The sequence below is a fragment of the Pygoscelis adeliae genome, unplaced genomic scaffold, assembly GCF_000699105.1.
Source record: "Pygoscelis adeliae isolate BGI_AS28 unplaced genomic scaffold, ASM69910v1 Scaffold172, whole genome shotgun sequence".
In the NCBI taxonomy this organism is placed as follows: domain Eukaryota; kingdom Metazoa; phylum Chordata; class Aves; order Sphenisciformes; family Spheniscidae; genus Pygoscelis; species Pygoscelis adeliae.
In genome coordinates, this window is record NW_008824338.1 from 6,787,613 (window position 1) to 6,810,411 (window position 22,799).

The window sequence follows — 22,799 nt, forward strand, 5'->3', positions numbered from 1 at the left end:
GCCCTTCGCCTTGCCGGTGACGCCGAAGCGCGGCCACCGACCGCCTTCGGGAGAGCTCAGGTGGCGTGAGGATTTTACTCATAGGCAGGGAGGAGAATCTGCGCGACGTCCCGTAAGTCCTGAAACACAGGAACTCGGCTTGCCTGGGTGTTCTCACGGCGGGTGTTTGCGTGGCTTGAAACAACGTTTAACCGTGCAAAGTGTGGGCGACGTTTGTATTATTATTTTTGAGGACGGAGGCTGAAAGCTTGAAAGTGACTTGTGCATTGAGGTGAATTGTCAAATATAAACCAACTGCAGACACGAAACTTTACTGGAGAGGAAGATCTACATTAATTATTCAAGCCGTTCTTTCTCTCGTAAGGCTCTTGTCTAACCTGTAGGGTGGTTATGGTCTGGTAAGCTCCTCCTTTCCTTGGAGTTATTATAGGGTTATCTTTAGTCGGAATTGGATTTAGAATAACACCTTGGGTCTATCTTTCTGTTTAATAATAAAGCGCATATCTGTGCGGCTGGAGATTAGATACTCCTTAAAAGGTACAGCCATGTCTTTGCATGCTCAGTCATCAGATGTACTTACATCTTATGCAAACGACACGGAATTAAATACTACAGAGTTGCTAAGGAAAGTTTGTATTTTTTATACCCACTGGAACTTGCCTGAACAGTTAAATATTCTGAGAGCTACAGGGTTTTTGCAGTGTGTTTTGTCTCATATTCAGGTGAGGTCTCTTGTGAGTTGTATATACTTCTGACTTGCCTTGGTTGTTGTGTCCTCTGCATCCTTTCAGCATGAATTCCTTCTGCATTTTTCCAAAGAGTGCCAATTAATACACAATAATAGGTTAGATGATGGTTACTGAAGTACTTGTCAGACCGCTTCTCCAGTTCACCCCTTCGCCTGCAGGTTTTCTGAGTTTGCCGGTACAGCAGAACGTAGTGTCTACCCGTTTCTGAGCCACCACGCTTACAGCCCACCATGTTAAGTAAGCAGATTTACTTTAATATATCAGGCTGTAACCTGCAAGCTGTTCCCCCTCCCCTTCAACTGTCTTTGTGAGAGTGGTAGGCGGACAAATGGGAGTAGTAAAAACATCACTTGTCCCAATTTCAGCCAGTAAAGGTGGATCAGTGTCCAAGTGGGAAAGCAGATATCGGGGAGCTTGTGGCTCTCGGTAGTCCTCATAGCCTGAAATCCTAAACTCGTCATGTATACACAGCCCTCTGCCAGCCTGCAAACAATCCTAATATCACTGAATTTGCAGCTTTTTCCTTATGACTGGTGCTGTTTATGTACAGTTCAGTGTTACTTTCACTAAAATGCTACTGACTGGATGAAGTACACTTAAAAAAAAAATAATCAGGGACTAAAATAAAGTCATTTAAAGTGTGACCAATCCAAAAAAGCCCAAGATGCTCCTCTTGTTACAAGCGTTTCAACTTCTGACTGAAAATATTGAACTATGCTGTCATTGCCTGCAGCATGGATAAAGTACCTGTTTCATCAGGCCGTGCTGTATTTGAGGGCAATTCTGTAGTGAATTGCTTTTTTGTATTTGAGACTGTAGTTAATCAGGGCCTCTGCAAGCAGGAGAACATCGTTAGCTGCCACCAGCTACAACTTGCACCATGGTATTTTAGGGCAGCCTGGGAGATGGAGGGATTTGCTGCAGAGTGCTGCACTACAGTTGTTCAGCAGCTGAATCTTGAGTGCTTTGGCCATCTGTATATTAGTTATGGATCAGACCTTAAAATAACTCCAGGAGCTATGGTAATGCTCCACCAATGAAGCAGAACTCTGAGATCCACAGCGGACTCTCCTCCAAAAAATGCTGCCTAACGTTGAAAGGTAGAATGCAACTTTACATAGCTGCTTTTACTTGAAGACAGAATATTTGGAAGTGGCTGAATGATTTAAGAAAAGCATCCAAATCTGCTGGTTTAATACCAGAGACTGGAATCTACCAATCTCTGATGTTTGTTTGCATTTTTTTAAGAGCTGTAGGTGCATTTTCTGGGAAGGAAGATATAACAAGGAAAACAGGACATCACAGGGTTTAATGATTTTAAGTCTTTAACTGGCACATGGTCAGAGATTAATGTGAATATTTAATGATTCGTTAGACTGTACGGGAGAGTCTTTACATTATTACTGATAGAATGTTGTATCAGTGTTGTGTTACTGAAGAGTTATTGCATCAAAATCTGAGCTGGTTGGTAGCCTTTCCTCTGTTTACTGAGATGGATTCCTTGTGTGTTATCAGTGGCTGTCATTCTTAGTGTAACTTCTGTCAGGCCCAACACTGCAGCATGTTTTTCTGCTTATGAAGATACAAAACTCGTAAGAGCTCAAATTGAGGGAAAAGCAACTGAAATAGGTGTAACTTTCCCTTAACCATAGAGCGGGGCTGAGAAGACCTCAACTTAGCAAAGACCCTGTACAAACCCTTTCTTCAGAAGTCTGTTCTTTTAGCAATATAAAGTAAATTGCATACTGAAAAGACTTAAATCTCTTCAAGCAAGCAAAATCTAGTGTTCTGGGATCAAACCCACTAGAAGTATTTAAAGTAGAGAGAGCTAGCGTGACAGAGCTGCAAGGATGTGTTATATTCACTTGTTCTAAATCTACCTGTACCTATTGGACAGGTAGATTTACCTTAGAGCAGTTTCTATCTCAGTGCTCAGCATTCGAGGCAGATTTCAATGGATATTACAAAATGATTCACTGTTGAAATTCTCTCGCTGCAGTAGAAGAGCGAGTTCAGGGTGTGTCTGCAATGTATGGTTCTGATTTCAGCGGTGAATGAATTCTTTCTCAATTTCATCTGTTGCAACCTTCGGCTTGCAGAAAGAGCGTTTCAGTTCAGAAGTCTTGTCTGCTTAGCAAAGGAAGTTGTCTTGGTTTGTGAGTGAGTGCAGGGACGTTAAGTAGGTTTTGGTGGGACTCAGTGGTGCCAAGAGAATACGGCTTTAGCACCTCTTTATTTTAAATGTGGTTTTCAACCATAGTGGGACAGTTGTATGTCAGTTGATGCACAGCTTGTACTTAAGGACAAACCACAACTTACGGAGCTGTCGATGTTCTGGGAAGATGCAGGCTTCTGTGTGTCAGTGCAATTTCTGCATAATGAAATTCTTAAAACTGAAAATTTTCCCTTAGTTTTTTTTTCTGAGGGAAATAAAGCAGGGAGGGCAAAAGTTACATAGGGTTGTAAAGAGGTGTCCTGAAAACTTGATGCCTCCTAGTTACCAATCCCACCCTTCTGCTCATCTCTCTGTTCTACTTGTGAAGAAAGGAAAGGGCTGAGGGAGAGGTAAGCCGTAACTTATGTGATGTGAGAAATATCCTACCTGATTGAGGCCACTGGCAGGAATATGTAAGAGCCTGCAGATTTTGTAAGCTACTTCCATTACTTACGTTAAGATGGAAAGAGACTATACAATGCTACAGCCAAAGATGGACTACAGAGACAAATTACAGCATATTTATCTCAATTCACTGTTAACAGATGAATCAAAGTGTTGCTTCCACAGAATATGGGTACTGTAGACCCCAGGTGTTCCTAGTATTGTAGGACAATGTCATGGTTTAACCCTGGCTGGCAATTAAGCACCACACAGCTGCTCACTCACTCCCTGTCCCCCTCGCTCCGGTGAGATGGGGGAGAGAATCGGAAGGGTAAAAGTGAGAAAACTCCTGTGTTGAGGTAAAAACAGTTTATTATTTCTTTTTTTAATTATTAATAATAATGGTAATAAAAAATTGTACAGAAAAGGGGAGGGAAATAACAAAGAGAGAGAAAAATAAAACACGAGAAAGACAAGTGATGCAAATGAAAACCAGTTGCTCACCACCAACTGACCGATGCCCAGCCAGTCCCCAAGCAGCAGCCCCCCAGCCAATGTCCTCTTTAGTTTTATTGCTGAACATGACGTCATATGGTGTGGACCTTTGGTCAGTTGGTCCGGCTGTGTCTCCTCCCAACTTCTCATGCACCCCCAGCCTACTCGCTGGTGGGGTGGGGTGAGAAGCAGAAAAGGCCTTGACTCTGTGTAAGCACTGCTCAGCAGTAACTAAAACATCCCCGTGTTATCAACACTGTTTCCAGCACAAATCCAAAACACAGCCCCATACTAGCCACTGTGAAGAAAATTAACTCTACCCCAGTCAAAACCAGCACAGACAGCCAATACAAATGTAAACACATTTCACTTTGTAGATGAATTTTAAAGCCGTATGAATTGTAGTTCGAGATCCTTACTGAGGTTCCTGTACCTGAAGGTTCTGGCATCCTAGTTTGTACCGCTCATCTGTTTCTGATCCCTCTGTGAATCAGAAGTGTTGGGACTATAGTTGTTTGCATAGTTCACATTTTAATGAAGGCAGAAAAAGGTTTACGTAGAAATTACCTTTTGGGCAGTCTCATTATTGCTGAATTTTCTTAATTCCTGGTTTTGTATGGAACGTATGGGAAAGATTCAATATGAAGTTCTATCTATACAATGGTTTAGCTAATTAGACATGAGTAAAATGTTGCTGCTGCCACTTTTTGCAGACCTCCTATCCCATACTGAGGTAAAATTGAGTTATATTAGCTATTGTAAAAAGTTGGTGTCCACTTTGCTTGTTTATAACAACAGAGACTTTCAAAATGTCAGTTTAGTTTCTTACAGTTATGTTAGCTGACTTGACATTATGGCAGTTCTTGGGATGTGGCTTTCTCCGGTCGGTCCTGCTTCCAACTCCGAGTGACGATGTTTTCCTGTGATGTATTCAGCCTGGACTTCTTAGAAGTCTGTGTTATTTTCAGGTCTTCTGAATTAACGCTATGTGTATCAATATAGATACACACAGTAGTTCTAAAGTAAAATGTGAACACGCATGCAGACTGACTCCCAGGCTGACAGCTCCTTGAAATGTCCCATAAGCTGGAGACTTGCAGAGGCTCTGATGCTGCGTTCAGGCACAAGTGACTAGTGGGCAGAAGTTCATTGTCACAAACGAGACTCGAATTTCCCCAGTGTGGTGCTGAGTCCTCCAGGCGACCTAGAGGCACGTACAAGCCGTGCGGTTAGTAACAGAGGCAGTCTGCTGCTGACATCCAAACTTTTTTGTTGTTCATTGGTTTTGCTTAAGCTGTGTGGATGGTGTAACTTTTACTCTGGCTAACTTCTAATGCATTGCATTCCCAAAGATGAAGATTATATTGGAGTAAATAACATCTGTTAGTGATGTATCAAAGTTACAGCTTAATTCAGGGGAGGAGGGGAGAAAGAAGACTACTAGTAGTTGGTGTTGCATCATTTTAGACAAGTGTTTTTTCTGGAAACTCCTTGTTAAACCTGGACGACTGCTAATGCAACTTTGGACCCTCACGAGGCACAGCAGTTCTTGGTACAGAGTAATCACACAGCTTTAACAATTGAGTATTAAGCAATTAGGTGTCTCAATCGTAATTACAAAGGTGCTGCTCCAGCATATCACTCAAGGTCATGCACATGAGTCTTCTTGAATTGTTGGCAAGTCTGTCTGTGTACATGCAGGAAGGGTCTTTTTTTTTTATACTTATGAGACCTTTCTGCCACAAAACCCGGAGTTAAAGGATTTATTTTGGGGGAGAAAAATAAACAAAAGCAGTCATTTGTCCAAATGACTATGTCTAAATGTAATGTGAAAAATGTGGTGGGATAAAATGATGGGAAAAATCTTGTGTTCAAAAACTATTTACTAATACTAAAAAGAATTGTTGCTGTTTCAGTATGTTAGCTGCAAAAAAAAAAGTACCCTGACAGTTGTGTTCTAAATACATATTTTTGGCAGGAATTGATAATTTTTTAGAGAAAAATAATCTAATTCTTATTTATGAAGTCTCGTTTTGGTTAACAATTTACAGTGGTAAAATTGCATTTTATGTATATGGAACCATAATATTAAAGTTTGCATCTAATGGGGTGAATCTTCCACAAGGCAAATGCTCAGTCTGGCTAAAGGCTGAAGCAAGAGTGCGTGACTTCTCCATTTTTATTTTATGAGGCTTTTGGGAAATAAATGGAAGTGACTGTGGTTGTTCCAAACTGGTCTGGCTTGTAGTTGCCTATTAGGAAACCAAATGCCGATGTGAATAGCCGGATTTTTTTGCAACCATGAATATTGGGGCACAAAGTTGACAAGCCTTTTGAAATACTGATGGTAGTTTGGGAGAATGTATTGAAAGGTTTTAATGATCTAAAAAATGTAGCTGAATTCAAAATCTTGGGGAGTTTGGGGTTGGGTTTTTTTTTTTTTTTCATTTTTGTGGATCAGGCTTATAAAAATAGTTTTAAAACTTTCAGCATTCAGCAACTGTTAAACGCCTTATTCATTCAGATATTAACTTTGAAATGTGAAAATTGAATATGGAAGAAAACTTTGCAGCTCTGTGTTTATGACTTTTGAAAGTGCTTGGTGGAAAAAAAATAAAGACTTGATTCAATATTCAGATTTCTTCTGTGTACCATTATTGACTTGACAGAGTTGGAGCTGACACTGTAGAGGAGTTTCAGTACTTAGGGGGTTGCTCCCCAGTGGACAGAAGATGATCAGCTTGTACAATAAATAGTCTTTTCTGCTTGGGTTTGTTCCTCCCTTATCCCTCCCTCGCCTGCCCCCCCTTTCCTGAGAGAACATGGGAAGAGCTTGTTATGCACTTAAATAGGTAACTGCTGCTACCAGTGCATACAGGAGGCAGCAAATGAACTTGATACACAGGAGGTGTTACGAGAAGCCCTGGGTGGAGGGGGAGAAATTCAGGCAAAGCATCTTGCAGTGGGCAAAGGTGCTGAGAGTAAGTATAGCAGACATAGTGGTGTCTTGAGGAATGGCTTAGAAAGGGGGACAGAGACGAGGAAAGATAAGAAGAGGGCTGTGGGCAGCCTGGAGGGATCTCTGAACCCCTGGTGGTGTGGGAAGAGCAGTTGGGGGAAACTTCAAAGGGATGTATGTTGGGAGAGGAGGAAATGTAGAGCAAAAATTTTTGGTGGGTCTTTGTGGAAACGGAGATTCATAGTGAGGGTGATGAGGGATCATCTTCATCCTCAAGGGCAGGAGAAGAGTAGGAACAAGGCATGGTAAGAAATAAGAGGGCCACGGTCAAGCCCCACTGAAGCTAAGGTTCTTCCCACGGACAAGTTTTGGGACAAAACAAAGGAAGTGTTGGTCTGTAACATTTTTCTCTGATTTTTAAGTGATTTTTAAGACTTGAGTTTTATCTCTAACTTCTGATAATTCTAGAAAGATATCTTTTAAAAAAACTAAATTTTCATCCATCTCCAGACCTATGCATTTCAGTTTCTTTTCTTTGTTCTTTGTTTTTGTTACCCTACATTTTTTTCTCTTCCCAATATTTGCTTCAGTCTCTTCAGTACTAGTTGTTCACGTTGCAGTAGTACCAAAAATGCCTTCTTTGAAAGGCAAGATACCTCTTCTCAGGAGAGTTTCTCATAGTGATTCAAGTCATTATCCTTGACATTTTAATTAATTTTGAAAACGTTATTTCTGAGTATTACTTTGTCAATCAGTATTAAAATACTCAAGACCCACATATCCCAAAAAAACCACTATGCACCCTTATGGTTTAGAATCAAAGGAAGGGGCTGAAGGGGCCTTCCTCACATTTTTAAAGCACCTTGTAATATGAAAATCTCTCTGTAGGAGTCTATTTACTGGGAAAATACGGGCAGAAGAAAATCAGAGAAATCCAAGAACGAGAGGCAGCTGAATACATTGCCCAAGCGCGAAGGCAGTATCATTTTGAAAGTAATCAGAGGACATGCAATATGACAGGTAAGATAAGGAAATAGCTACTGTTCTGACAGCTGGAATTATTTGGGGATTTATACTACATATTGACAGGAAGGAAGAAGAATAAAAAATGTAGGTGAATTCAAAATCTTAATTAAATACTAGTGCATAAATAGAGTCATTTTGCATAATAAAAACAGAATCTGAAGAAGAGAGGATTGAAGGGATTTCTAGGCGTCATCTTAACCCTTGGTTTGAATATATCCATTTATAATGCATAGAAATATACATGCAGGTTACGATTTTCTTGTCACTTTGAGACCCTTTGCGTATTGCCCTGAACTGCATGTGGTATTGAGGTATGAAACAGCACCCAGATTCAAACAATACCGAATTTACAGCAGGATTATTTTATTCATTATAGCACATTGTTAGTAAGCTACACAGAGAGCTTGGTGGGTAATTTTCATTTACAAATAAGCAGCACGTCAGCCCATTAGTTCCCTATACTGGCTGGGGAGCAAAAAGTGAAAGTATTTCTATTACAGCATTGGTCTTTGGATTTTTGGAGAGGAGATGGTAGGGTAGAGTTTAACAAAATCCTTGTCGTTCTTGTAAATACAGGCCATTCAAAACTATTTCTATAAAACAAATTGGGCAGCACTTTCTTCTCCTGTTGAAATTTGTAATGGCTTCTTGGGTGGCTGCAAATGCTTTCTGTGCACTGTGTTTACCCTGACATGAAATACCCTGGTATTTCATTTTCATCTTTTCCATTTTGTAGTGTTGGGATTGATTTTACTGCAAAGATGAAATTTTTGTTTGCCCTTCGTTGTACAAAGTACCTTCTATCTGGCAGCATGCATTCTTGTCAAGATTTCTCATATTTTTTCTTAGTATTTATTATGTTCTGTGCATGCTTGTTTTCTATTTCCTGTTCCTATCATATAACAGCAGATTGGACATTGAATATTCTGAAAGTAAAGGATTTTTTCCCACCAGCTTTCTTGTGTTTAAAACGTACCTTTCTCTGGTTCTCTTGTTGGGGGGAAAAAAAACAAACCTCGGATCTTTTTCTTCTCATTTGGAGAAGTGCAACAGTGTAGATTTTCACCATATTTTCTTCTGGGGAGTTGAAGGCACGTATATGCAGGATGTGAGTGCACATCTGCAGCTAGAGCCAGCAAAGACATGCAGCCGTGGAAGGGCAGCATTGTGCCCAAGCTCGTAAGAGGCACTGAGAGGCACGCAGGTAATTGCACTTCTGAGTACCTCCAGGGTTTCCTATTTTGTTTGTCCTCCCAGCTTTGCCTGTTGAGCAATGGGATTTACATTGTATAGCAGCTATTGAGTGAGAGCTGGGGATAGGTTTATGATGATTTTTTTTGATGTTGACAGATTTTTTTCTTTTTTTCTTTTAATAACAGTGCTGTCAATGCTTCCAACATTGAGGGATGCCTTAATGCATCAATTAAATTCTGAGAGTCTCACATCTCTTCTTAAAAATAGGTAAGACTGTTTTGTTAATTGTGTTAAAGATCACTTCTTTTGATCACAAGATAAGGGTTTTTTTTCAACTTATACATTTATAATATAGACAGCATGCAGGATTTTGGTTCTGTGTCCCATTGAGTCACTAGTCTTAAAGTATTTTGAAATTGCTACGTAAATATTTTGTGTCATGTTAGATGTATTCTGATAGGTATGGCTGGCATTTTCCAAACATTACAAGAAATAATAGTTCCTTTAAGATGCTGCAATGAGAGCCATGGTTTTTGTTGAAATGCTTCTAAGATAGGCAGACAAAGTACTTACAGGATTTAGTCCTCTCTTAAACAGGACAGAGTATCTTGACTGAGTTGTTGATGTTGTGTTTGTAAAAATGTTTATGTAATCTTATCAAGGTCAGACATGAATAGTTGTGGAGAGTATCCAAGATGAGATTGCAAATGGATGTAAGCTATGAGAAGTAATTTTTTTTCTTTTTGAAGTAGAACAAATAGGGGCATGTCATACAGTAAGAGGAATGCTTCCCTGTCAGAAAACACCTTTGGTTTCCTTATAACTGCAGGAACAAATAGCGTATTTTTAAATATGAAGTGCATAATAGCATACTTTAAAAGTAGAGTAAGCTGCTTGGCATTTGCCATGGAGTAAAAGTGTTACGTAGGCAGTTAACACAGGGTTTCTGACTCACTCTAGACTGCCTTTCTAGTTTACCACCCACTAGCTTATTTATATAGCTATAACTTCAGCTGACCAGCATTTAATAGATTACCTATCCAGTCATTGTCTTTTTTTCAGTCAAAAAAACTCCCACAACAAGGCAACAGAATGTGATATTTAAAGTGGGAATCACAGCCTGAACGATGTTTTTATAACAGATTATCTGAGAATTTGCAACTGTAACTGAATATTATTTACCCCAAATAACAAGAAATTAGGAAAAGTTAGTTTTAATGGAATATTTAATATACCTGTCATAATAAGAGTTTTACTCAATGAAAATTTAACCCGAATGAACAAGAGATCTTGTGGATCATCAGATTTGTCTTCTGGACTGTGCAGCAAAATAGTCTACAAAGGCCTGCAATCCTTTGTTCAGTGGTGAAGACATATAATGCCTTAGTCTGTTCTCTGTAGCATGCGTTCTTTTATCAAAATATATCTGGTGTCCCTAACTTGTTTGACTAGTTGAAACAGTTTACGGGTATGGTGACACACTTCTGAATTCCAATAATCCCAGGGAAAATAGAGATGAGACTTTCTGTTATTATTGTTATGCATTTCTGAAAACGAATACTTCTTAAAATGCTGGTTACTTGCAATATCCTGTAAGCATGGATATCCATTTAGAGTGTATCTTACAGTGGAGTTTGTGTCTTAATGCTTCCTTTTTTTGGCTTATGCTGAGGAAGTTTTAACTAGATGCTTGAACTTTTTGAACTGAAAAGGTAGAGAAGGGGTTGGGAAGGCACACATCATGGAATGAGCCATCAGGGCTCATTCCGCTTTGAAGTGAGTCTTTGAAGAAGCTCTGCATTCTTGTGCTACACATGGAGGTATAGATCTGTCTCTTTTCTTTCCATGTCCATTTGAGAAGATGAATCAAATGGCTCCGGACCTTTGAGTGCCATTGTTGTTGAATATACAAAAGAGTAGATGTGGAGATTTACCTTTCTTAATGTCCCTGAAGATGTATTCTTTTTCTCACATCATCTATGTTGTGGCTTAGCATGTTATGGATCTATGTTATCATATGTTACAGCTCATGTTACGGCTTAGGTAAACTCCTTTAACTTCAAATCCGTTCACTTCCTTAAATTTAAAAACTTTTTACATTGCTTTAGTAATTTGGGGCGGTCAGTGGTAGGTTGGGGGTGTAAGCAGGCTGAAGTCTTCAGTCTTCCAGAGAAACTTTTAAAGAGGGAGCAGCACACAAGACCACAGATGTTCTTGCTGTCTGTCCTCCTCTTTTCAAAGCAATGGGACTGAATGAGGTGAAGTACCTGCTGCTGTAGCCTTGCAGGTGTTGCGTATCTCCCACCTATGCAGCACTTAGCTTTATTCCAAACTTGTATTTTTTTTTTTTGTTTGCATTGCTTTTTGCCTCTGTAGCAGATAATGGTTTTCCAAATAAATAAATGTGAAATGAAAGTTGAGTTTCGAGTAGCAGCTGAGTCTTAGTAAATTGCAGCAGATGAAGGCTGAAAATCCATTTCCACTGTTTGGCTTAATACTTGCAGACTTAAACTACTACCTGGCTGTTGCCTTATGTTGTGAGGAGAAACTCTGTAAGCATGAGCTCTAGAAAATGTTTTGACATAATAGGTGCAAATGTTGTTGGCCAACGTTGATGTATTGGCTTCTTTTTCTCTCTTCAGTTGGCATGGAAAACTTACCACTCATAAGTAACAAATGTGGTTTTGAGTCCTGTTACGTGTTTTATCTATAGAAATATTACTGTATTTTTTAACAGTCTTTCCTTTGTTTTGCTTTAGAATAGCTTTTAAAACTGTTGATTTAGCTTGCAAAAAAAGAAGTATGTAAACTGGTTTTGTATGTGCTATGGATCCTTGTATCTCTTCCAGCTATCCTTTCTTTAATCTGTCTCTTTACTTTCTGGAGTTGTAGACTTAATAGTTTATTATATCAGTTCATTTGCATTATTTGATAGCGGTGAGCTTAAAAATTCATTGTTTCTGTAAGTGATATAATGGTCAAACTAATGCCAAAGTGCATGTGTTTGTTCCAGACAGATGAAAACATGCCTCAATGGCTAATTGTGCCTGTAAAGAGAAATGATTTCTGGTGGAAAAGTGTATTATTTTTTTATAAACCAGGTTACTGTAAAGTCTAAGCGTAGGTTAATCTGACCTATCTGCCCTAAATATTTAAGTGTTAATTCCGATCCTAAGAAATTACCAAATGTTTCTCAAAGTGACTTTCACATATTATTTCTTCCACGATAGAGATACAGTAGCCATTCTTTACTGACAGTGCTTAACAGCCGAGAATGGCCGATGAAACTTTTTGGATGGTTAGCTTGCTCTTATCTCTGCTACTGCTGCTATATTGCTAATATTACCTCTGGATAGTACTTACAAATATGCAGCATACCTTAGGCAGTTCAGGTGTATCTATGCAATCTACAGCCTTGCTCTTTTGACTGCAGAATATATAAAATTTTAGGAATTGGTCAGGTCAAAAAAGTAAACACACCTCAACAAAAGAAAAAAGATCAACTTGCATTTCTGTGGATGTTGCAAGACTTCTTTTTCACAGATGCTCATGATCTCTTTGTTTTTTGATGATCAAATATGAACTTTAAAACCAAGTCAGGCAATGGTAAATCTTGCAAGAAAGTAGGATATAGGAATTCTGATCCTGCCCTTAGGATGCACAGGTGGATACAGGAAGCCCTACTGAACTGAGGCCTACATTAAGTCTATGCAGGATCAAGGCCCCAGGGAAGACCACTTCGTGCCATCAGTGGGCTTTTTCTGACTGCTTAGTCAGTAGTAACTCAAAATTGATAATATAAGTGTATAACTGACATCACTAAACACTACATTTATACATTAAAGTTTTAATATCTTTTCTGTGACTTCACAGTGTGTTGTTTATATACTGCTTTCTTGAATGAGGCAAATCAATGTAGACTTGAATCTGATCTGAATAATTATAGTAGCTAAATGAGCTCACCTTAGAGCACTGTTATTTCATTTAATATATGTATTAATTTCCAAGGAAAATACACTTTTTAATGTTTAATATTTCCATTTATTTTTCCCACAGGCCAGCAAACAAGTTAGAAATATGGGAGGATTTAAAGATAATAAGTAAGTGGAAATGAAAGATTCCATCTGCATAATATTTAGCATAAATTTAAAGTGTCTTTCACACCCTTTAAAATGCACACTTTACACTGGGTTGTTGTTTCAGTAGGTATGAAGATAGTGTAACACACTACATGGCAAACCTCCTCTCTGTCCCCCCTCCCAAAAGCTCCTCATGATGGAATTTTTCGTAGCCCTGAGGGAAATTAGAAGCTCAGAGACGAAGGTGAAGAATTTTATTGGCCTTCATGTTGCCCTGCCCAAGAAAACTTCGTGAGACCTTTCTGTGCCATCACAGAAAAATCAAACTAGTTTTTCAGAAAGTTCTATGCTGAACCTGACAGAAAACGTCAACCAGAAATATAGGCCAGCCCTTACACGGCCAGCACTTTTTTTTCAAGCCTGTTGGAGATAACCGCTGCTATGGTGGTTATGAACCCTTTGGTTCATCTTGTTATTGGCTGATGGAAGCAGCAGAAGGGAAGGAAGAATAGTGAAGTTGGATAATTATGTAGTGAATACTACTGAGCTTTTTTTTACTACTTTTGATTCCTCGGTACCATTTATTATCCCTACCACCTCCTGGTTTTGTCTTTCCTTCCTTTTGGTTTTGTTTCTCCTTTTCACAACACCTATACAGATCCTACTTTTGATCCAGCGCCTTTCTTCCCATGTCCTTGCTGCTCAGCATATTCATCCATACTTATTCATGTCACTTCTTCCACACATCCTCTGTTGCCTAGTGGCTGGTAGCTGATGCTCATTTTCGTTTTCTTTCTTTAGATATTAGCTGCTCCTGCTTAGGTAGCTTTTTTTTCCCCAAGCTGCTGTTATGCCTTCTGTGTCTTAATTGCATGATGAGGGCTAACACACTGTGTGTATTTCCTGGCCTAATGAAGAAAGATGATTTGACAGTACATCCATTTTCCTTCTGGAGCAACTTGTATAACTTTTATTTTTTTCCAAAACAACTTGTGTAACATGCAAAATGATATTAATATAGGACTTTAAACGGGACACTTTAGATGTCGATCCAGCACATATTAGACTCATGACCATCTTGGGTATGTGTTGTGAAAACGTGTGTTATGACAACCAATGAGAGAAATATGACTGTGTATTTAAAAATCATCAGCACTTCTTGAGTCTTGGAGTGCACTCTCCCTCCTTGACTCACCCTTATTTCTTCAACTTTGAAGTTATTTTGTTGTCTCTTTTCAAGGTTTCACAAGAAGCATTGTAGCTGTATATAGTACCTGTATGCTAGTAGTTCTTTTGCGAGTCCAGTTAAATATTATTGGCGGTTACATCTACCTAGATAATGCTGCACTCTGCAAAAACGGCACAGTAAGTTTCTTGTTTTGTTTCAAAGGTAGAACTTCCACTTTCTTGGAAGTGAAAGGATTATTTAGTGAGAGATGAAAAGGGCATAGCTTAGGAATATTAGAATGAAACAAAGAGTTCTTATAAGAGTGGGAGATGTGGAAGCATTACTGGAAGTAACGTGTATTGATGTGTTTTAATAGCCTCTAAATTTGGATGATTTGGTGATACTGTTGCTTAACAAAATACTAGCAATATTGAAGAATACCTTTTGTCTGCGTTTGTGTTGCTTAAAGAAGGTTACTTCATATCTAAACACCACCATAAAATAATTTCTTTGCTTTCATTAATTTTTGTGAAACAGTAACACTGTGTGAATGATCCAAGATATGTATGCAAATGTATATAAATGCTTAGGTCTTCCTAGCACATACTTTAATTCCCCCAGTTAAATTTTCCTAGGATTAAAGAAGAAAAATGTTGTCTTTGAAATTTTGACTTTTGTTTAACTTCAAAAGGCCATCTACCTAAATGTCTGTTGGTGGGGCCAAGCAAGGTAGAAGACTTGGTTTCTGTTTGTATAGTGTATCTCTCACTGCTCAGTAAAAATAGATCAATCCCACAGTAAGCGCGTACCCATTGTACAGAGTAAGATCTGCAAATTGTTGGACGGCTCATCTAAAAATAACAGATACAAACTTTGATTAGTTGTCGTATGCCCCTCTGCAACAGCTCCTGCTGAGAGTAAAGGAACAGCATGTCAAGGCAGGTCTGAGAAAAGCTTTTGTTGGGGAGGTCGGGGTTGATGGAGGTCGTGCTTCACTTTGTAAAACCTGAAAAAGCTTTTTTAAAAGGGCAAGATGAGGTTGGACTAGAAACGTGTTTCCTTTCTGTTATTTTTCCAATAGAGAATTGGGTTGACAGGGCCAACTCTGAGGCACTCCGCTGGAGCAAACTGGGATCCTGTCTCAGTTCCTGAAAGCTTCTTTTCTGTCAGATAGGCTTTTGTTAGGGTTGAGCATACTTATCCTATTCCACTAGGTTTAACTTCTGGGGTGATGGAGAGTCTAGTTTCACCTGCAATGCAGTTTTTTAAGAGACTTTCCTATATATGAATGAAAAGTGAAAGATTTTTCTGTGCCACTGAAGATGGAAGAGAGTTCTTTATAGTATTGAAGAGAAGAATGCCAGAGGGCTTATGAAAGATCCATGGGTTGATGGCAGGAAGAGAGTCAGAAGCTACAGAGTTGCGTGAGAATGGGGAATCCATCTGCTGCAGGGTATTATAAAGGTTAAGGAAACTGCTCGCAACCGGTTTGAAATGATTTTTGCATTGTTCTCTGCTGGTGACATGTCATAGAACTGTTGTGTTTTTTTTTCCTTCGTAGACACCACTAGCTCCCCCTGAAGTTCAGCAGCAATATTTGTCAAGTATTCAGCACCTTTTAGGAGATGGTATGGTGCTTATTATGAGCTAACTACAGTTACAAAATTCTACTTTTTTCTAGACTTGAGCAAATCATTAGAATAATTTTGACACTTTCCTCCCTCTAGGACTGACTGAATTAATAACTATTGTTAAACAAGCTGTGCATAAAGTTTTTGGAAGGTAAGATTCTATATTTCTCTGTGGTGAGCTTTTAAGTTTTATTGTGATGACTGTTCCCAAAACAATTAGTTTTATTAGAATAAAAAAAAAAGGGGGGGGGGGAAGGTGTACTGACTTTTTCCAAAACAACTTTTTTATCATAGCAGTCTATGTCTGCCAGTGCAAACCAATATAGCAGATTGGGATCCTGATACTTGCGAACATGTTATCGGTAGGAGAGCAAAGCATCATTACTCATTTTGCAATCATCACTATAGTCTTTTTCCTTTCCAGCATTTCCCTTAAGCACACCCTATCTCTTCTGGAGCTGGAACAGAAACTTAAAGATATCAGGAAAGTAGTGGAACATAAAGATTCAGATCAGATTGCATCTTACTCTCCCTTATGTCATTATCTGATGCCGGATGAAGAAAACCCCTTGGCTACCCAGGTACTTGTTTCAATTTCTTTCATCTACCTTTTTTCATTCTGCTTTTTTTTGTTTGTTGTTTTTGGGGAGGGAAGGGTGCTTAACAGTCCTCTAGTTGTACCGTGGTATCTGTATCTTTAATAAATGGCGATGCCTCTTCCTTCATAAGTCAGGTGTCCTTTCCTCTTTAATCTAGGCAAAGTAAAGTTGTACTTTCTTCAGATTTGTTTGAAAAGAAGTGTCATCCTCGGAATGTCAGCTCTGAGCTCAGAAACACAGCCCAATTACTGCTTTTAGCCTGTGGCGTATGCTGTAACACAGTGCAGCTTGGCTCAGCCCTAAGCTAAATTGTACTACCTTGCACTTGTGTACCAGCAAAGATCATGGACAATGGCAGCATCTTGGCTGATGCACAAGAAGGTGATGCTGCGCTGGAGTCCTTTGTTGTTTGGGCCGGAAAATGAACAGGAGTCAAGAGAAAGGTGTATCTAATCCCAGTTGTAACGTTAAAGTAGTTTCCTAAATTTTGTAAAGGTGTTTTGTCTCCGTGCACGCCATAGGTTGGAGAAAACTCATTCGTAACTTTATCTTATACTAGTATGAAGAAGAAACAGGCTTCAGCGTGTGACTACATGCACTTATCCCTTTAACTTAAGCTGATACGCAGGGTTTATTTCAGTTTTGGAGGTCAGAAGTGGAAAAACTACTTTGCTCGATTAGTCTGGTATTTCCTGCTAATACTGTTTTTAGTAAAAAAAAAAATAATCCTACAGTGACCATTTAAAAGGAAAATTAGAACACAAATTATAAAGAATCCGATTTACAACAATAAATCTTTTCTTTTAAATGGATTTTACTTACACATCTTGACTTAATTCCATGGTACAAAACTCTTCCATTTCTACTCTTATTCTTACGCTTGCCAATGGATTTCTTACTAAATAGTGTCTGTCTTTGCTTTTTCTAGGCCTGTGGACTCACAGAAAGAGACATTGCTACAATTAAATTACTTAATGAAACTAGAGATATGCTAGAAAGGTATAGAGAAATATCCTGTATTCATATTAAACTCCTCCTCACAACTATTGTTTATGTAAGACAATTACTTTCATATACAAAGCTGTCAACTTTCATTTGTGAAACGTGACCGCTCCGCTGCATTACATTTTTATATTCCCAGCCTAATTGTAGGCTGGGATTTTCAAAATTTGAGAGCTCTGAAATTCATTTATAAGAAATAATCCTGCCTTATCAAGATCGCCGGGACGTCCTTCCCAGTCAGACCCCATTATCTCTTCCTCACCTTTTCTGTAGTTACGCAGGAACAGAGGAGTACTTCTCTTCTGCTAAAGCGGGGTAAATTGAGAGTAATTTTATTGGATTTACTTGCTTTGATAAAATGAACACCAGTTTTGGCTTATCAGAATTTATTTTTAATGCAGGGGTTTGAGAGTGCTTGCTTGCATCCTTTTACGAGAGCTACTGAAGTGAGGCTTCTGTAATAAACATTGAATACGAGTGAATTGAGCCAAATGCCGAACTATTCTTACAATTTAGCTGCTAGAGATCTGGGACGTTTTAAGGATAAGTCCCTTCTATGTTATTACTTAGTAAAAAAGAGAGAAGCGAGGAACGCTTTAGATTTGTCTGGTTTTTAGTAACCTTAGGGTAGAGCGTAGGTTGTTGATTGGTTTGCTGTGGAGTTATTGGGGAGCGAGTCTTTCTTGAGGTGGCTGTACTAACGGCCTTTCGTCTGGGTCATACATCTGTAGCACTGAATACTTGCAGCGTTTTTTAGTTTGAAAAAATAAATCCCAGGAATCAAACCGTTTGTTTTTCAGTCCAGACTTCAGCACAGTTTTGAGCACGTGTTTAAATAGAGGATTCAGTCAACTGCTGGACAATATGGCAGAGTTTTTTAGACCTACTGAACAGGACCTCTCTCAGAATGGCTCTGTAAATAGGTAAATGTTTTCTTTTGTTGTGGTTCTCATGTGAATAATGCTTTGGGTTCACAGTGAATTCCAAAAAAGGCTACTGATTTTCCTGCCTACTTGAAGTCCTCATGCTGGAAAGGATTCCGTTTCTTGCTTTTCAAGAATAAGTACACTTCACCCATGAAGCTGCTAGAATTCACACGAGGCATCTTTCCCACCATTACCTGCAGATCTAAAAGCAGAAATCAGAAGACCTATACTTCCCTCTCTTTGCCAAGACTGTACAAGCAGAGTGCCTTTCTAGCTGAAGAGGATTTACCCCACTGGTGGCAACTACTGAAAGATGTACCGCAGTACCTCCCCTGTGAGGCCGTGAGAAAGATAGCGTTCCCCTAGCGTTAGCAGACACGCTCTGTGTGCCCCAGACTCTGACTGTCAGTCGCTGTAGTTCTCAAGGAAGGTGGGCATTACTGTGACTCTCCAAATACATGTAGCCAAAGCACCTATGGAGCTTTAGGTTCTTAGCTGGTATGCTGAAGAAAAGATATTAACATTCAGAATCTTCTGCCTCTTCCTAGAAGGCTGTTTAAAAATAGCTTTTATTCTGAAGTTAACTTCGGTTTTAAACAGTGCAGTGAGAGTGTTACAAATCCAAAAGCTGAGTTCAAATCCTTGAAATATGATTGTTCAAATATTAAAATTAAAACCCGGAATAATAACTGGGTTTACGTATGTTTATTTTAACAACTGATGGCTCTCAAAGAGTAATGTTTTTATTTAAAAATATACTATTTACATCACTTAAAATATCCCAAAGGCTGTAGTTTGGCTGTCTGTCCTAAGCCTGGTTTTGAGTTTGAAATAGCGTGAGATTGTAGAGCGGCACTTCTAACAACTGTTTACATACACACACACACACACACACACACACACACAGAGAAAGACTCTGGCTAAACAATATTTCTCTTGCATGAGAAGCAAGTATGAAACTGTGCGCAATAAGAACACCAACTGAAATTTGCTTTGGTGGTACTTTATATTAAATGAAAGACTTGATAGGGAAAAAGAACTTCATCTGTATATTTTAGTTTGCAGTCTTTCAACTCTTACTTCAACTAAATGCTAATTATTTAGAATTGTAATAATCACAGTTTAGTGGCTTTACTAATGTCAGAGCAGGTCTAGGTCAATATTTTTTCATTCTTTTCTAGTCTTTCCAGTGTCAGTCTTCCTTTAGCCAAGATAATTCCAATAATAAATGGACAGATCCATTCAGTATGCAGTGAAACACCCAGTCACTTTGTTCAGGTAAGAATCTTGCTTATTTAAAATATCCCAAATAAAATTTTGAAATGAACATTGTATATTTCTTTTTAATAACATAATTCATTCTGTTTAATTTCAGTGGCTTCAAAAAAAAAAGTAGAAACAATTGGCATAACTTAAACTTTCTGTAAACTTGTATCTTCCAAAAATACGCTATTTCTCTAGAACCTCTTCCCTCTGCTAAACTGTGCAGGAGCACAAAAAGTTCTCTCGACTTGGTTCCACTTGCAGTTCTGCCCATAAACCTTTCGAGAGCAAGAAATTTGAGGTAGATCTCTGTGGCAGTGCCAGGTGCTTTTCTCACGATGAATTATGTATGAATTCTACGTGATGAATTGTGTAGGTGCTGCACTTAGGGACATGGTTTAGGGGGCATGGTGGTGTTGGATTGACGGTTGGACTCGATGATCTTAGAGGTCTTTTCCAACCTTAATGATTCTATGTACTGCAGCAAAACCAGAATAGTGGTGGATGTGTTTGACTAAGCAAATTTATTCTTTAAATTTCTTCCAGGACCTGTTGATGATGGAACAAGTGAAAGATTTTGCTGCTAATGTTTATGAAGCTTTTAGTACCCCTCAGCAACTAGAGAAATGAACTGCACATTTATAGGAGTAGATCCTGTATTTATAACAAATCCCTTGTGACTACTGATGAGACTTGGGTTAATTTTATAATGGTGTAGGAGTGCTAGACCAGCAGAAAGAACATTCTGAAAAAAGTGGGAGTGAGCCCATGTTTGTTCTAACAGAATTCTGTTTCAAACACCCATTAAAAATATTCTTGTTGAAAGACTCATTGTATGTAAAGACTTTTCTATTAAAAAAGTGGTTAAACTCTTCCATAATTCATTTGATTATTTTATTGCATCTGAAAGGCATCTGGTGGCAGTATTACAGCACATTACTAAAAAACCCATTTGTTTGCCTGGGGTGTGCAAGTTTTGGAAAAAACTAGTGAGAGTGATCTAAGAATAGCACAGAGTAGCAGAATGAAGTAAGGCTTCTTTCTTCTTCTCCCAAATTTTTCTTTTTATAAAGGAAAACTTTTTTCCCTTAACTTTACCAATGTTATTCCAAAGAGTCCCTCATTCTTCAGAAAGCCTTTGCCAACTGATGCACGTTCCTCTTGAACAAGCTGGGGGGTGTGCTCTCTGTTACTTAATACTAAAGGAATGTGGATTTTTAGAAGTTCTCTTGTTTATGCTGTTCAAACAGCTATACTGTACACATTCACTTGTAAATATTTTATCTTAATTTGTATTAATTTTGAGCCCAATTGTCTGTATTGTAATAAAACATTTTAATGTAAGATTTGTGCGTGTATTCACATTACTAGCAGGAAAGGCAATAACCTCATTTGGCCCATCACCTAAAATCTTGACATAGTTGAAAGAATAAGTTTAACTTATACAGTAATAGTTTTGCACTTATTAACATTACTCAGGAAAAATAAGCCTTTGATCCCTACATTGAAACAATTTGTGCTGCTTGTTGTCCTATACCTCCCCCTCTTTGCAAACTTCATACTGCGGGTCTGTCCCTACAAATCTTGACACGTTACGCGTCTGGGAATTTTTCAAGTTGGATGCAGTCATCTCCCCTCTGCTTAAAATGTTGTCTCTCTGCCAAAGCTGAGGATCCTTAGCAACTCCTGATTATTTCTCTTTTTAAAAAAAGTTAGTTGTTGAAGTATATGTTTTGTTTAGTAGTCCACAGAAGGCACCCTGGTAACTGTAAAAACAATGGCTGTAAACAAGAGCCAGCTTTAACCATGTAAAATCACACAAAAGAGCAAAAAACCCCTCCTGCTTCACTTGTATCCCACTAATGGATAGAATTACTCAACAGTAGGAACAGATAAAACTAATGATTTCCATGACGAGAAGTGAAGATGTACATATGCATTGCCTCCATGCATTTGTGATGAATTCCTAACCCTTATAGGACTGTTCTTGCAGATACACCACCCTACTCAGCTAAAACTGCCAGTTGTTGCACACAACTGGAAAAAGTTTATCCTTTTCTCCAAAACTGACAGTTTTTACTGTACAGTTTTGTGGAAGTCGGTTCTTCAATGCGAGAAATGTAACTGCTGCGCATTTGAATGCTGGCTTGAGCTAGCTTTGTTCTTTCTCATGACTTTAAAAAGCTAGTGCCTGGGTTTTTTTCCCCTCTGTTCTTCATATAACCTGGCAAGAAACTGACTAAAAAAAAGTGGAGAGGTCCAGGTAGACGCTCAGTTTTTCACACAAGTTCAAAGAAAGAAATTGCATGCAGAGATCCAACTATCTAGTGCTAGATTTCATGTGAGCTTCATTCCATTCCATCCTTTAATAACAGCCCACCTTTCAGAAAACGAGTGAAAGTACCGATGTTTCTCCGTCAAGCGAGTTAGAAACCAGTGATGAGAAACTGGGCAAAACGTCAGCATTCCCTACTGCCCAAGGCTCCAGCACTCACTCTGTGGCTCAGTTTATGTCGGTCAGTTGCAAAGTCCAGCCCCACTGACATGGCAATTGCTTAGGAGTTAACTGAGGTAGAGCTATCGCCATTCCCTTTTCTCCCAGTGCAACCCATTTCAGCAGTTCCTTGTAGCCAATCAGCTTCACCTGAGGTAAAAACATACACCACAATTAGAACAGTGCCTTTTCAAAGTGCACATAATTGCAAAATTGACAAACGAAATGTTGTTCCATAGCTACTTTACTATTCAATTATCCTTAAATGCCACTTATCAACCAAATGAATGATAAAATAATGATTAAAGGTAGAAGAAAAAGACTTGCAAAGTAGATAGATATGTAAGTAATAAAGCTAGTGATGCTGGGTCTTGAGAAGAACTTAGGTCTGTAAAAGGTACATAAACACACTTCAGAAGTATTTGGGATGGGATTTGGGTCTAAGCAGGGATCCAGGCACCACAGTATGCAGCTTTGTATAGCCTATTTCTGAAATGCCCATTTCCCACGGTGGAACTTGTAGTCTTGAGTGAGCAGTATTTCTTACAGAGCGCAGCCAGGTATCTCAGAACAGAGCTGACCTGAAGAGCCTCTCCACTAAAAACACACAAATAG

The 22,799-nt window shown here is 38.8% G+C and overlaps 2 protein-coding genes across 2 annotated transcripts in view; one reads left to right on the plus strand and one right to left on the minus strand.

Moving 5' to 3' along the window:
- PEX3 (peroxisomal biogenesis factor 3) overlaps window positions 1–21,031 on the plus strand; it is a 26,808-nt gene extending 5,777 nt beyond the window's left edge. The window contains exons 2-12 of the mRNA XM_009319152.1: window positions 7,691–7,822; window positions 9,208–9,289; window positions 13,079–13,122; window positions 14,342–14,466; window positions 15,831–15,897; window positions 15,997–16,051; window positions 16,325–16,481; window positions 17,428–17,498; window positions 18,302–18,424; window positions 19,609–19,705; window positions 20,237–21,031. Coding sequence (XP_009317427.1) covers window positions 7,691–7,822; window positions 9,208–9,289; window positions 13,079–13,122; window positions 14,342–14,466; window positions 15,831–15,897; window positions 15,997–16,051; window positions 16,325–16,481; window positions 17,428–17,498; window positions 18,302–18,424; window positions 19,609–19,705; window positions 20,237–20,320 — 1,037 coding nt within the window. The 3' untranslated portion in view covers window positions 20,321–21,031. The remainder of the gene's footprint in view (window positions 1–7,690; window positions 7,823–9,207; window positions 9,290–13,078; window positions 13,123–14,341; window positions 14,467–15,830; window positions 15,898–15,996; window positions 16,052–16,324; window positions 16,482–17,427; window positions 17,499–18,301; window positions 18,425–19,608; window positions 19,706–20,236) is intronic.
- The window catches only part of FUCA2 (fucosidase, alpha-L- 2, plasma), a 102,194-nt gene continuing 100,154 nt past the window's right edge, over window positions 20,760–22,799 (minus strand). The window contains exon 8 of the mRNA XM_009319153.1: window positions 20,760–22,334. Coding sequence (XP_009317428.1) covers window positions 22,194–22,334 — 141 coding nt within the window. The 3' untranslated portion in view covers window positions 20,760–22,193. The remainder of the gene's footprint in view (window positions 22,335–22,799) is intronic.